At 42.9% G+C, this 14364-nt stretch overlaps 1 protein-coding gene across 14 annotated transcripts in view; it reads right to left on the bottom strand.

Moving 5' to 3' along the window:
- ptprsb (protein tyrosine phosphatase receptor type Sb) overlaps positions 1-14364 on the bottom strand; it is a 93401-nt gene that overhangs the window by 8794 nt on the left and 70243 nt on the right. For 8 of the 14 annotated variants that reach the window (XM_016681261.1, XM_016681269.1, XM_016681265.1 and 5 more), the window contains 9 exons: positions 10272-10366; positions 9135-9391; positions 8914-9001; positions 8550-8768; positions 6351-6508; positions 4293-4307; positions 3949-4061; positions 2259-2356; positions 239-362 (listed from right to left, as the gene is read on the bottom strand). In XM_016681261.1, coding sequence (XP_016536747.1) covers positions 239-362; positions 2259-2356; positions 3949-4061; positions 4293-4307; positions 6351-6508; positions 8550-8768; positions 8914-9001; positions 9135-9391; positions 10272-10366 — 1167 coding nt within the window. Of the gene's footprint in view, positions 1-238; positions 363-2258; positions 2357-3948; positions 4062-4292; positions 4308-6350; positions 6509-8549; positions 8769-8913; positions 9002-9134; positions 9392-10271; positions 10367-11168; positions 11814-11997; positions 12116-13312; positions 13340-13490; positions 13685-13798; positions 14147-14364 lie in introns of all 14 variants that reach the window. The other 6 variants (XM_016681262.1, XM_016681267.1, XM_016681264.1 and 3 more) reach the window with 2 other exon arrangements.

Below are 14364 nucleotides of genomic sequence, written 5' to 3'. Positions count from 1 at the left end.
CGGCCGCACTCGAATGCACTCGCCGGTGTTTGTGGGTTTCATGCCAATGCACACGGCGGGTCTTCAGCAGTGTTTGCAAATTTCAGATTTCACCCATCACCCAGTGGCTCACTCGCCCTCTCCCTCTGAAAACCTCTGCCAGGTTCACGCAGTGACCTCAGATTTGTTCAGACTCTCTCCCGTCAGACACTTCTTGCCCCCCCCCGCCCCACTGCTGCCGTCTTCGGACAAAACTCACCGTCTATGAGAGCCAGAACAACTCGGGTGTGGTCGTACGCGATGACGTTGGCGTAGCGGTTTTTGGGTTTATTCACCTCCAGGTTGGAGTGCTCCCAGGTGAACTGCTGGCTGGGGTCGATCGACTGGAAGAGAAAACCGACATCGCTCGTTAAAAGAGGCAATATGTTGTCACGATTCTACCACAAGCTTTAGCAGAGGATGTTGTGGTTTTGTGTAAGCAGCAGCATAAAATCCACTATTTCTGTGCTACTTTCATCCTGTTCTTTTTTTTTCTTTCAGTATTGTCTTTTCGTTTCTCAATTTTGACTTGCTTATAAAACGGTTTTAAAAAGATCACAGAAAAAAAAAAAAACTAAAACTGTATAAAATAAATAAAATCCACTTCAAATAACACCCTGCAAAAGCGACTTAGTACATAAACTGATTCCACTTGCGTGTCAGTTTAACTCTATGTAAATCCAGATGTTATGCAAAGTCGCTGTTAGGGAACATTAGAGAACAAAACAGCTCTGTTCCTACTGAAAAAAAGCAGAATAAAAAAAGGAAAGGAAAGGAAAGTTGAGGAAAAGTTTAAATCTCACCGTAGGAAATACTTCAGTTCAACGCTCCTAAGAACGGTTGTTAACAGCAAACTTGAGAAAATGTGTTGTGATGACTGTTGACAAGAGCAGGAGCTTCTTAAAGTGACAGAGGCCAATTTCAAGGCATCTTTTAAGTCAGGTTTGATATGTACAGCATATTTATAACAACTAAAGATAACGTAGTTACTTGATTGTGCTATAAAATAGCTCTAAATACATAATAAAACCTAATGTTTGTTACTGGTTTCTCAGCTGGTGACTGTATGTTGTGTTTGTGACTTTATTATTGTGGTTTTTATGATGCAAAGCACTTTGAACTGCCTTGCTGCTGATCGATTGATAACACCCCGCTTTGAGATTCAAGTCTGTCGTTGTTCTAAAGTGTAAAAAGTAAAACAAAAATGAGGTCCTTTAATCACAAAAGAAACACATGGACACACAAAATGTGTTAAAAAGGCACATTGGGAAAGGAGAGCATGAATCAGAGAAACAAGCTAAGAGGCTTGTAGTTGACTCTGGAGAAGCTGCAGAGATCCACAGCTCAGGTGGAAGTACCTGTCGAGAAGACAACTACTAGTTGTGCACGGCACAAATCTAACCTTTATAGAGCGGCAAGAACTAATGTTGAAAGGAAATGCAGGAGAAGTGCTCTTTAAATTGTGCCACAAGTCGTATGGGAGACAGTCTGCAAAACAGGCCATTGTTGAAGAGTGGCAGAATAAAAAAAGAAAACAATAAGAAGTCTCATTTGCAGTTTATCACAAAGAGAACAAGGAAAACACGAGGAAGGTGCTCTGCTCAAATGAGACCAAAGTGTAACATTTGCATACGAAATGCAATGTGTGGCGGAAAACTCAACCTGCACTTTCCCTGTAATCGTGGTGCTTTTTTTCAGTAGGAATAAAGAAAAATTGGCAAAATAACAACAACAACAACAACAACAAAAATAATTAAATAAAAGCAGTCTCCAGACGTTCAAAGCTGGTGGAAACAAAAGACAATCAGCGGCAAAAGGTGGCGCTAGAAGGCACTGCTTGATGGACGACCAACACAAGAAACCTAAACTTTCTAGACTTTCATTTGTCATAAGAAATGTATCAACAAATCATCTTCTTTCCACTTGATATTTTTGCTCTACTACATGTTGATCTAACCAAATATATATATAAAAAAACTGCAGAACTTTGCCGCTTTAAAATTCGAAAACAGTTTAAACGGCACGATTTTTTGTTGTTGTTTGTCGTTTTCGAACGACACAACGGAAAGTAACAACAATAAATCGTGTCGCTGAATAAATCACGAACGCACAACCTGCAAACAGATGAGCGTTCAATAACATTTGGTGTACGAGGCGCATCAGGCCTCGGCATCTCTAAAGAGCGAGGGACGTCGTCTGCTTATTTATTTATGCGTATGAAACGATGATGTATTACTCACCTCGTACTCTTGGGAGAGTCTCAAGTTGTCGTTGGCTTTCAGCAGCTCGATGTGCTCAGCCAGCTCACTGATGGGGATGGGGGGGTGGCTCATCATTCCTGCGTTACACGGACGGGGGGTCAGAGGTGTGACGCCGCGTTCAACTAAACAACCCAAATGACTGAAGATCGGCTTCACTTTTCATGCAACAACGTGAGGATAATTACACAAAGCGGCGACATCACATGCCATTAAGAAGCACGCTGAGGCAGAAAATCAATTATGATCCATGTGCGAGGACAGGGCGAAGTGAGGCGAGTCTTTTGTTTGGGAATTATTATTATCATCATTTTTTTTAATTTTTTTTTTTTATTTGTTTTGATAAATTGCTTTTTCCATGTTTGGAGGAGCGGTGACTTGGAGAAAACAAACACAGACAGCGCCCTAATTAGGGGGGTTGAGCGAGCGCACGTAAAGGAAGCTACCTCTGGCTCCTTCGGTAATTTCGTTTCACAGCTGGCGAGGGGAAAGTGAGGCTAGAGCAATCTATCCTCATTTAAAAAACGGCGAGCGGCTACGTCAATGAATCAAGGCAATGTTTCCGCCTTCAAAATGAACCCCGAGCCAGAGGCGCCCTGGATGTTTCTCCGGTTTCGAAATGACCGAAATGATTTATTTATTTATTTATTTATTTTTTCATTTTCCCCCCTCGCAGAGGTTAACCACGACAAACCCTGCTCCCGTCACGACCACGGCGACCCCGGCCCGGACACAGCCGGACGGTTTCTGCTGGAGATGAGTTTTCAGCGGCGCGGAGCGCCGTCTCAAAAGAACAAATCTCCCAGGAGGAGGAGAGGAAGAAGAAGAAGAAGAAGAAGGAGTGGGCGAGGAAGGAGTCTCAAGGTTGCTGCCACACATGGAGGATAAAAAGTCTTGTGATGAAAGCGAAGAGACGAGGCGATGAGGTCTGCGGGGGTTTTCTTTGCCTCCCGACAACATGTAAAAATAGAAGAGTTAAAGCTTTTATCTGTTGATTAAAAAAAAAGCGAATGCGTCTTTTATGACCTTTTTTTTTTTGTAAGCTGGCAGGTAACCTTTCTCCGTGCTGACAGATCCCGACACCTCCTCAAAACGAGATGCGGTAGCAGCGGCAAGCCGCAGCCATGAACAGAACAAAGACCGTAATTTAACTCCTTTCATGTGACTTGAATGCAAAGCCAAGGAAAGCAGGAGGAAGGGAGCATCCTTGGACACGACTACAGAAAGGTGTTTTTCAGATCTCTCCAGATATGGCAAGCCATTAATTAATGTTTTTTTTCCCTCAAATGATCACTATTAACCACTGACACATATTTTATTTTAACTTCAGGAGCTCCGACGCCTCTCTCCGGCAGCCTGGCATGTTGGGACGTGGGCGGACGGACGTGGTGAGATTTTTTTGACACAAACGTTGTGACTCAGACGTGACTAATCACTGACTGTACTACCTGGGCAGCGGCCATTTTTGATCTCGAAGCTGCCAGGTACGAGTTGCTCCAATGGGGAGCAACTTTTCTTTTCTTTTAAAGTCATGTCTGCATAATTTTTTTTTTTTTTACAGTGGATAAAATTAGCTGCATGAATATTTTATTTATGAATTACACTAAATGAGCCTTTGGAAGTTGAATTCATCATGCAAAAACTAGAGCGCACGTCTGCGCAGGCTTCATACCAGGAGTCTGGAAATTGATGCGTCTCATCTCCACGGGGTCCGTCGGGTGATGAGCCATCATCTCCGCGTTGCTCAAAAGGCTCTTGGTTCCTGGTTCAGAGTCTTTGCGCTTGCTGATCAGACACCGGTAAAAGGAGAGGGAAAAGAAAAGAGAAATCAGCCATTACACCTAACCAGTCTGACTCAGCATCATTAGCGTTTCCACTCGGGTAAAGTAAAAAAGCGCAAAAGCTCTCGCTGTGTTTTACGGATTTCTTCAATTTCTCTGTACGGCCTTACGGTTAAGCATGTAATTGCCGCAGGTTAAAAAAGAACAAAAGAGTCCGACATCGGTTTAATCTTACCTGTCAGGTTTGCTGCTTCCCGCGAAACAAAGAGCGAGGGTCGGAATAATTAGAGGCAGAAAAGGAAGGAAACAAGAGAGATGGTTTAGAGAGATAAATCAATATTGCTGCATTAGTATTCAAAAGCCTGATGACTCGCAGCACACATCACAGGCGTACGGCGGGGCTCGGGCTTTGACGGCTGTCTGCCGCCTGAACAGACTTCTAGACTGGAACAAATTTGATGGATTTTGGACGTTTGGATGAAAGAGGCAGAGCGGTAAACACATCTGCTGGTCGGAATGTAAACAAGAGCTGCAAGCAGACAGAGCGCAGTGCAAGACATTTTACAGCGAACCGCAAGTATCAATACAGCACTTTGTCTTTGTTATTGCCACAAACCTCGACTTACTTTATTGAGAATTTATGTGACAGACCAACACAAAACAATTCATAAAATGAATACATGGTTTTCAAAATTTTGTTTCTACAAGCAAAATCTGCAAAGTGTGGTGTGCATTTGTATTCAGACTACCATGAGGCCCCTAAATAAAACGCAGTGCGACCTGTTGCACGCTCCAGTTGTGTGCAATTGAATCGTACCGTAGGTACAGATGTTGTGTAAAGTCTGCAGAAGTTTGCCATGGAATATTAATATTCGCAAGCCACCAAATAAGCTTGTGGTAACTATGGAGGAGGTGCAGAGATCCACTCAGCTTCAGCTCAGGTGGGTGAATTTATTTATATTAGTCATTTTACTCCTTTAAAGAAGAAACTAACTGTAGGAAGCAATTGGAAGTCCCATTTGCAACTTGCCCCAAGCCTCCACAGAAAACGTGGAAAACGGTGAACACTACTACACAGTCGTATTCAGTAGATTAGAATATACATCGTGATGATTCTTGTTTGTTGCATTAAAAGTACTTTTTTGACAGTAACAACCTCCAAGAAATGTATGTCTCATTAAGCCGGCATTTCATTTTTTTTTTTTTTATTGGTCTGACTCTATTTTTAAATTGTACGTTTTCATTAGTTGTAAGTGGGAAATAATCACAATTAACAGAAATAGAGGCTTTCAAACATCAATCTGTTTGTTTGTAATGAATCCACACAATGTGTTCCACTTAGTGATAAGGCTCTTACAACAAAACGGATCTTCAATAATATTCTAATTTGTTGAATTAGTTAGTGTGTATTTGTTCAAATGCCAATTCTGCACCTGAACCTGAACACACCATCTACAAAAGGATGGAAACATCTCAAAACATCCCAAAAGGTTATACTTTTTTCTTTTTTTTTTGTTTTTAGCAGAGACAGGGATGACAGATGAGACTAACGGCAGACGACCTGACAGAAGCTGTAAATAACTCGGGACTGGAACAAAGCTTGAATTTCCAGCAGAGCAGTGATCATAAACACACAACCAGAACTAAAGACAAACAAAGAACCAGTGAAAGAACCAGTTTGACTGAGGTTGAGTTTTTTTTTTTTAAACACTAAAAAGACAAAAATGTCTGAAGACTATGACGACACATCTGTTGTCATGTCAACTTTTGCTTCTGCTTTCAAATTATGCACAGTGCTACGTTGATCTATCACATAAACCCCAAGTAAAATATTGAAGTTTATGGCTGTACTGTGACAAAATGTTAAAAAAGTTCAACGGGGAAAAAAAGAAAAATTGTTGCAGCGCACCGCCCGGTGGCGTTGCTTCTTGTAAAAACACTCTCCTGCTGCCATAAGCCTACATTGCCACATCGCATGTGCATTTATTCAGCTTAAAAACAGTCACTAGCACAGACATGTTTCTGCACACAGCTCTTGCATAAAATTACTGGGATCGGGTGTTTGATGCAAGTGTGAAAAACAACTGAATGGTGACACACTGGGAGTCAGAAAGCCCACTCAGAGAAGTTTTTTTGTTTTTTTACTACGTAGGAAAAGCGTAGACTAAAGCCAGTCTCATCCTCTAGGAGAAATCAAAGCTGCTTTGGCATTTACTCGGTGCAACCGATGCTATGAGTCATCACTGTGGTTGAAAACTTGACATTTGTCTTTTCATGACGCTCTGCCACTCACTTTTTGTAAAGGAGGATAGCAATAACGATGCAGATGATGAAGACCACGGCCAGGACGGGTCCGACCACCCAGATCAGTCCGTCGCCCGCATCGAAGGGCTGGGGGTCTGAGTCCGGGGCGATCACTTTGTCTGTGTAAGGGCTGGCCACGTACATCCTCTGCACAGCAATGTCACAGGAACATTGTCAGAAAAATGCAGTTTTGTTTTTGTTGCATTCACCTAAGACCAAAATATAAAAAAACGTACAAAAAGTAAAATGTAAGAATTAAACTTAACAATAAAGATGTCTTAAAAACCTTTATATCAATCCAACTTTTATTATAATCATATCCTGCAGTCGTCGTTATTAGAAAAATCAAGCTTTTAAATGGGGAAAAAAAATTATCAAATTATTTATTTAGTCTAAATCCAGCTTAGGACCAGGGACTGAGGTGGCAAATATAAATGGTTCATTTTGTGTCAGGTCAAGCATTTCTGTGTTGATTTAGCCATTTATTTTAGATAATTATCCTGCTAAACATTTTGCTCCTAACATTTTTTTTTCTAGATTTTTATTTAAAACGTTCTGGTGATTTAACCCTTTCATGCATAAATTATGATCCTTTGTTTAAGGATTTTATTCCAATTAGTTTTACTTTCTGAAGGCATAAAAAAAAGGTAGGAAATTTTTTTTTATTTTTTTTTAGGTGATCAATTGTAATTTTCTCCAAATACAAAGTTCTTATTTGAAAAATACATTAGTAATATAGTTCTTTATGGGTTATCTGATGTCACAATATTTGTTTTTACCTGCAAGAGTCGTCTACAGTAGAAGGAGGGACCGGGTTCTGTGCTTTTTTGTCTGTCGGCCATATTGGATTTAACAAAAATAATTTTTTGCATTTGCAGCTGATGGTCAGAAGTTGATGGTGCATTTTATGATGCATTAGTGTCCACTTCAGTGGACTGTGTGCATTTATAACATAAAAAATCCACAAGAAGCACAAGAAGATGGCTTTTAGACGGCTGTCCACTGTAGTGACCACTGTGCATGAAAGGGTTAAAAAGTCAGTTATGTCACACGCTCTATAAAAGCCTGAAGGCTTTCGAAGGGAAACCGTAGTCGCAGCATGACACATTCTCAACCAGTCTAAACAATGAGGATGAGGCACTTTCTCAAAAACAATTTCATTTTGTTGGCGAAAAGTTCAATCTTAGTCTCGTGTAGCTTTAGCGTAGCAAAATTCAGGAAACCTGTCATATTTGCATTCAAATGTCAGAAAAGTGTGGCATGCCTTTCCGTGTAGCAGGTTTTGTCATAATTTCCTCCAGTTCACAAAGAATGGGATTTTTCATATTTGTTACATCTTCTACCTCACTGTGAACGGTAACAAGATAAACTTCATTCTCGTTTTGACTCGGCACATTTTGTTGTCTTTCCCTTTTACATTTTGACATCTGAGTTGCATTGCACTCATGCCACGAAAAAGAGGACATGGAGAATAAATGAAAAAGGTTCTACACTCTAAAAAAAGAGCACTTGAAGAGAGGACGCAGCAAAAAATGTTTCACTTAGACACTTTTAATAGTTTTTTTATTTAAGTCAATAATTATGGCACTGCAGATATTGTTAAAGCAGTTATTACTGTGATTTTTTTTTTTTTTTATATATGGACTGGAATCAAAGGGTGGATTTCTCTTTTCTTTTCAGTGTGCGATTATGCTACTGCAAAAAGGGATGGACTAATTTTTAGGCTTTGTATTGTTACAGGACTGTTGCAAAGGATTGCATGGGACAAATCAGACACAACTAATTTAATGTGAGGATGTTACAACACAAAGGGACTGCCTACTCTTTCCAAGCTCTGAACTGCTGCATTTGTATTAGTTCTGAAGAGCTCCTACAAAATATCCTTTGGGCTTTTGTTCAATTTGAAATTCTATTATAATTCATATTACATATGTATGTTTTTTTTTTCTAGTTGAAATGCCTAACATGCCAGCAGTGCACAGAGGAAATAATAGCTCCCTCTTTATTAGCAGCAGTGATGGAAGTGTGAGAGGCTTATTGCATTTGCCAACCACACTTTGACTAACGGGAATTGTATAGTTTTAGCAGTGCGGCCGGTATCGATCACGACTCATAGCGATAACCTGCAGGCGAGAAGGAGAGAGGAATGTTTTGTAGGCACGGAGACGACAGGAAGTGGCGTTCGTACCCCTGTTGTGGAGTTGAGTTCGGCCAGGATGAAAAAGACGTACTCCTGGCCCGGCTCTAGAGCACGGTTCTCGAAGCCTCCGTAGTCCAGCTGGTCCCCCAACGAGAAGAAGGCTGGTAGGGTTTCAGGTGTGAAACGGGCTGTGATGTAAGCCCGCCTTAGGTCCACCTGCTTCTGCTGTCGAGAATCCCTCTGCCTTTGACTGATGTCTTTCAAAAGCTTTGCGGAGAAAGACAATGCAGAAAAACTTAACTCTAAGGCTGATACGTTGTTGTTAAAATGAGTAATTGTTGCCAGGGGTTCTTGGAGAAGGACTTTTGTCTGTTTTTGGGTCAGTAGGTGCTGTTGTTGTGGGGGTTCTCACCTCCTCCAGGTCCATTTCATCCGGACTCTTCAGGTGTCTGATGACGCCGCGGGCTCTCCGCAATGGAACCACGACGACATAAATGTTCCTGTTGAAACAAAGGGTGGGGGAAAAATCAATATAAGCCCAAGTCGTTCAGCTTTATGAAATGATCTCATCATGTATAGTTTGCTACAAAGTGCGGTCATCTGTTCTGAGCAAAAACTCTGAATAAAACGTACTTGATGGGAGTGCGAGTTTCCAGCAACGGCAGGATGATGGTGACCGTGGCTTCGGTTTCACGGCGGCTCTGGTCGATCTCAGGACGGCGGATGGTGATCGGTGGGGACGTTTTGGCTGTGATGCGGTGGCGAAGGCCTCCCATGTTGCCCTCGGGAGCCGTGATTTTAAAGTCGTAGCTGGTGTCTGGCTGCAAGTTCGGGATGACTGCCTTCTTCAGGCGCGCGTCCACCTCCATCTTCTGACGGTTGTACTCCACCTGGATGTCGGGAGAAGTTCAATATGTAACATTTCCATACAACAGCCTCCACATTTACTGTATTAGTACCCCTGGTAAAGATGTATTAAAAGGCTTGAAAAAAAAAAAGATGATGTAAAAACAGCTGCTGACTTCTAGAACAAAACCTAAAAGGTTTAAAACAACCAGAACGATGAAAAACAAGAGATCCCGTGTTCATCTTGCTTCAACATCTGTTGAACGCATACAGTGGGGCACCAAATCTCCATAAAAAGCTATTTATTATAGGGCTTTTGTCCACATCTTTACCAGTAGCACCAATAACAGCTATGAGGTTTCTATTGACATAACAAGACCAATGAGAGCTTAGGGTTCTAACACTAAATCTGTTTTCTCATTTCTTTGTATTTCTGAGTGATTTTTTGACAATGTGCAGCTTTGTTGGATTTAGTTGCTATGACGCCACTGCTTCTGGCTGTAGCTTTATAACTGTGTCGTGTAAAGTCCTGGAGTAGCACGAAATAGCAAACCTGATTTCAACCAATACCGACAAAACGTTTTCTTAAACCAACTACAAACACATTAATTTTGATAAATCATTAGCAGTTAGTAGCAAAGTTGGCGAACTGAGAATAGGTAAAGCACACGTTGATTTTAGTCAAAGCAGAAAATCAGTAAATCAACAATCAGTAGGAGTGGTGCGAATCGCCCCAAAACAGCTGACTCTGTTTTGTATTCAATAGGATCTGAAGCTACCAATTCTACACAGGCACGAAAGGGCAAATGTGTGTCTTAACCAGCATCCATAGTGAATAGTACAGACCCTCTACAATTATCTGAGCTAATGTGTTGCACCAGACGGTGCATTGATGCAGAGCACCAGCACCAGGTGGGGACGTACAATGAAGCGGTAGGGATTGCTGGTTTCTGGAAAGTCCCACGTGAGAAGAACGCTGGTCTTGGTGGCCAGATTGACAGAAAAATTTCTCGGCACATCTGGGACGCAAGCAGAAAAAACAAACAAAGACAAACAAAACAAACAAACAAACAAAAAAAAGAACAATGGTTACTTATCACATATCAACGAGAGGAAATCCGAGGCTCTTCCAGGTTCCCAGCGCAAACCTGCTGAGGTGGAAAATGTTACTAGGAGAGGAGCGCATGACGGTTAAGAGGATGGGCAGGTGATGAGGAGAGTGGATGACATGAAAAAGTAAGTAACGGACAGATCGGCTGCGGTAATGTGACATGCCACACTTGTCAGACTGGATGTTCGTGTTTGGCTCTGCTCAGAATTCAGCATGTCAGCAAGGCTTCGGAGAGAAGGTGGCAGTGAAGGTCTATCAGATAAGAAAAGGCTTACCTGCAGATACGGCACCAGGCGCCACTTTTCACTTCAAATGAGACTAAACACTCACCTCCTCTTGTAGATACTGTACACCCTGGGCTCAGTATTGACTTTTACCTGAGGGTTTGTGATAAGCAGTGCTCTTGAAGCAAACATCCATTAACTATGAGCCTGCTTCCACTGGTGGTGAAGGGTAGGTGATGAAGGTACGAGTGAGTGAGTGAAGGAGATTAAGGGGGTGGGAGCAGTTGTGTTCCTCCGAGACTTGCAGAACTCCTTCTCTCGGGGCGGTGGGGGTGAGTTGGTGAAAGGTGGACCTGTAAAAACCGGCCCAGACTTCATTTTAGTTTAGTGTCTGGAGGTGGACTCCACGATGAGGGGAGAAGTGAAGTAGAACCAGTGCTTAGGAGCTGAAAAGGTGTTTCCCCCGGGCCCATCGGCCAGCCCTACCTGTTTCAAAGGCCAGGGTGAGGTACAACAGAGCAGGGCTGAAAGGGCCTGGCCCTGCCTGGTTGTGGGCTCTGAGCTGCACCTCGTAGGCTGTGCTGTGATTCAGGCCCAAGATGGCATAGCTGGACTCACTTGCAGGAAGTGTGATGAGCCAGGGGGCCGCAGAGGAGGCCGGTAGGGCAGAGGAGCCCGAGTCAAAAGCCTTTCTGTAAGCTACGGTGTACTCTGTGACGGCGCTGCTGCACTCGTCCGGGGCGGGGGGCAGCCAGGAGAATTGGAGGGAGCAGCAGGTCACGTTCACGAAATCGATTAGCTTAGGGTATCCTGAGGGCGGACACGTGGGGACGGCTACTTCCTGTCGCGTCGCATTTCCGTAGCCGGCTCGGCTTTTCGCGGAGAGGACAAAGACGTAGGAGGACCCCGGGGAGAGGTTTCTGACAGTGAAATTTCTCTCTTGAGGCTGGAAATCCACAGTGCCGTTTAACGAAGCGTTCTTCGGCCCGAACTGGAGGCGGTAGCCCTGGATTTCCACTGGGGCCGCCCGGCCATCAGAACCTGTCTCGGAGCACTCGAGCGGAGGAGACCACCTCACCACCACAGACGAGCCGGATCCCGGACGCACCCACAGGGACGGAGAGCCGGGCACTGCAGACAACAGAGTGGGCAGCATAAAATCGGTTGTAACGTGCACTCTAAAACCATGTATCATGTAAATCTCGCAGAGGAAATTAGCATTGATCTGCTGTTTATTTACGGCACAGCTTGCTGTAAGATCAATTCCTGAATGTGTTACTAAATCCAGAGCGCTATATAGTTGACATGTGCTCACCAATCCCTGTGGTCCGCACCAGCTTAGCTTTGCTGTGTGCTCCATCCCCTTTGGTGGTGTACGCAGCCACTGAGACAGAGTACAGAGTCTCTGCTTTCAAACCTCCTAAAACCAGTTCCTGATGGAGGGGAAACACACCATGAAATACTGAACCTCTTTTCTATGGAAAATGTGATTAGTTGCTAAAAAAATATGATGTGAGTGCACAAGTTATCACTACATTGAAACAAAACAATTGCTGTTTTCAAATACTCCTTTTTTACTTACTAATTAAGTACATTTTAAGGTAATTTAGATGATAGATGAAAGGCTACGATAAAATGTAATTCCAACATGCGATAATAAAGCATAAGTTTTGTCTGGAACCACATTTCAACGTGCATTCTTCACTCGTCACACTAATGTCCAAGTTTGTGGACAGAGTTAAGTGCAACGCTTCACAAACAAGGTACAAAACAAATTACAGAACACGTTTTCTTCTTTGCATAAGCAGAAATGTCTGTTGACAGACATGTGGTCTGCACATACGTCGCAATAAATTGATTGCGACCTCGGCTCTTCCTGTTAGTTGCAGCCCAATTTTTGTAGCAACGTTTTTCTTTTACTTAACTTCCCATTATTATGGTGGGATATAGAACTCTGTGTGCACCAAACCTTTTTCACCAGTGACATTTTTTGTGGCTTATCACGATTGAGAAGTGGAGAACTGTTCCACAGTCAGCAGTTCTCTACACGACATGTTAAAAAACAAACTTCTTTAAACTTCTTTTGAAACTATACCTTTCTGAGAATTGTGGGTTTTGCAATAAGTACCACATATTATCACTTGAAATTGTGTGTTACTGATGCACATCATGCACACAGTATAGTGTCAGTGTGCAGGTTTTCAATATAAATTGCTGAAATAAAATAAACTTTTCAATTAGATTCTAATATATTGTGATGGAGATGTAATAACAAAATGAAGAATTATCAAAAGATTTTATCAGTTTCAGTGTATGAGTACTTTAATGTGCATTTTTTATGTTTTTTTTAATATATGAATTCATATCCAGTCTGATGGAAATAGTGTATGTTTTTGGAAAAATGATAATTAATTACACCATTTTATTTCTTCAAACATAAAACGATCTTTTCTTTTGGGACATGTTCAAAGTAATCAAACAAACAAATATAGAATTAGATAACGGAGGATTTGATTAAATCTTTGTTAAGAATGTGAATTTAAAGTCTGGGACTAATGCCTTTGGATGGATTTGCTTGTGAGCTCATTTATAATTTCCTTGTGGGAAAACGACCGGCAGTCTGCACTCACATACTGAGTCGAATCATCCTCCTCCATCTTGTCACACAGAAGAAGCACGCCCCCGTAGGCAGCCGAGACAGATGAGACGAGGAGTGAGTCAAAAGATTAGACGGGGGTTTGGGGGGAAGGAAAATGTTTACAGATATTAGAGACGAGAATCAGTTTATCTTCGAAATGGCGATTTCACCTGGGATTCGTCCAACAGGAGGTCTTTGATTCGGGGCAGGGTGCGTGATTCACCGCCCTCCGTGCGGCTGAAGTGCACCTGGTACCCCCGTATCTGGCCTTGCCGTAACCGTGGCAACACGGAGCGCCACGTTACCCGGAGAGCCGAGGAGTTGAGCGGCTGAACGTCCACCTGACGGGGAGCGGCGCCGGGAACTGAGCGCACGCAAATGCAGAGTTAATGAAAAAAAGACAGAGCGTCCCCAACTGGTAAATAAACAACTAACCAATCGATACCATTTAAGTCTGATCAGCGACACGCATCCTCACCGTCCTCGTGCGTTCTGCACAGCACGGCCGGGCTCCTGGGTCCGGTCCCCTCTGCTGTGGAGGCTGCCAGCGTGATATTGTACCAGCTCCACTTCTCCAGGCCCTCTAACACAATCTGCCTCTGCTGCGCTGTGATGGGAGGCCCATCCACCTCAAAGCCCTGAGTTTCTCCTCCTCCTCCTTCTCCTCCTCCTCCTTCTTCTCCTGTCCCAGAAACTCTTTGGTATTTGAGCTCATAACCTGCCAACTCGCCATTCTGGGCCTCCGCCCGAGGCGGCCTCCAGCTCACTCCCAGTGAGGTGGAGCTGACACTCTCGCAGGACACACCTTCAGGTGCAGCTGAGGGCTCTTGGATGGATAGAGGTAAGGGAGCAAATTGGCAAAGAGTTTAGGATATGAAAAAACAAAACAATGAAGCAGTAAGAGAGGGGGGAAAAAAATCAAAAGCAAAAGGAAGGAAAGCAAGGGCAAAAAAAAAAAAAAAAGAGGAAACAATAAGAAATGAAAGTAAACTGAACCTAAATAAAGAACACACACCTTGGAAAAGTATCGATACCCCCAAGATA

The sequence above is a fragment of the Poecilia formosa genome, unplaced genomic scaffold (assembly GCF_000485575.1).
Source record: "Poecilia formosa unplaced genomic scaffold, Poecilia_formosa-5.1.2 Scaffold275, whole genome shotgun sequence".
Taxonomy (NCBI): Eukaryota; Metazoa; Chordata; class Actinopteri; order Cyprinodontiformes; family Poeciliidae; genus Poecilia; species Poecilia formosa.
Note: the sequence above shows the minus strand (reverse complement) of the source record. Positions and strands in the feature narration are given on the sequence as shown.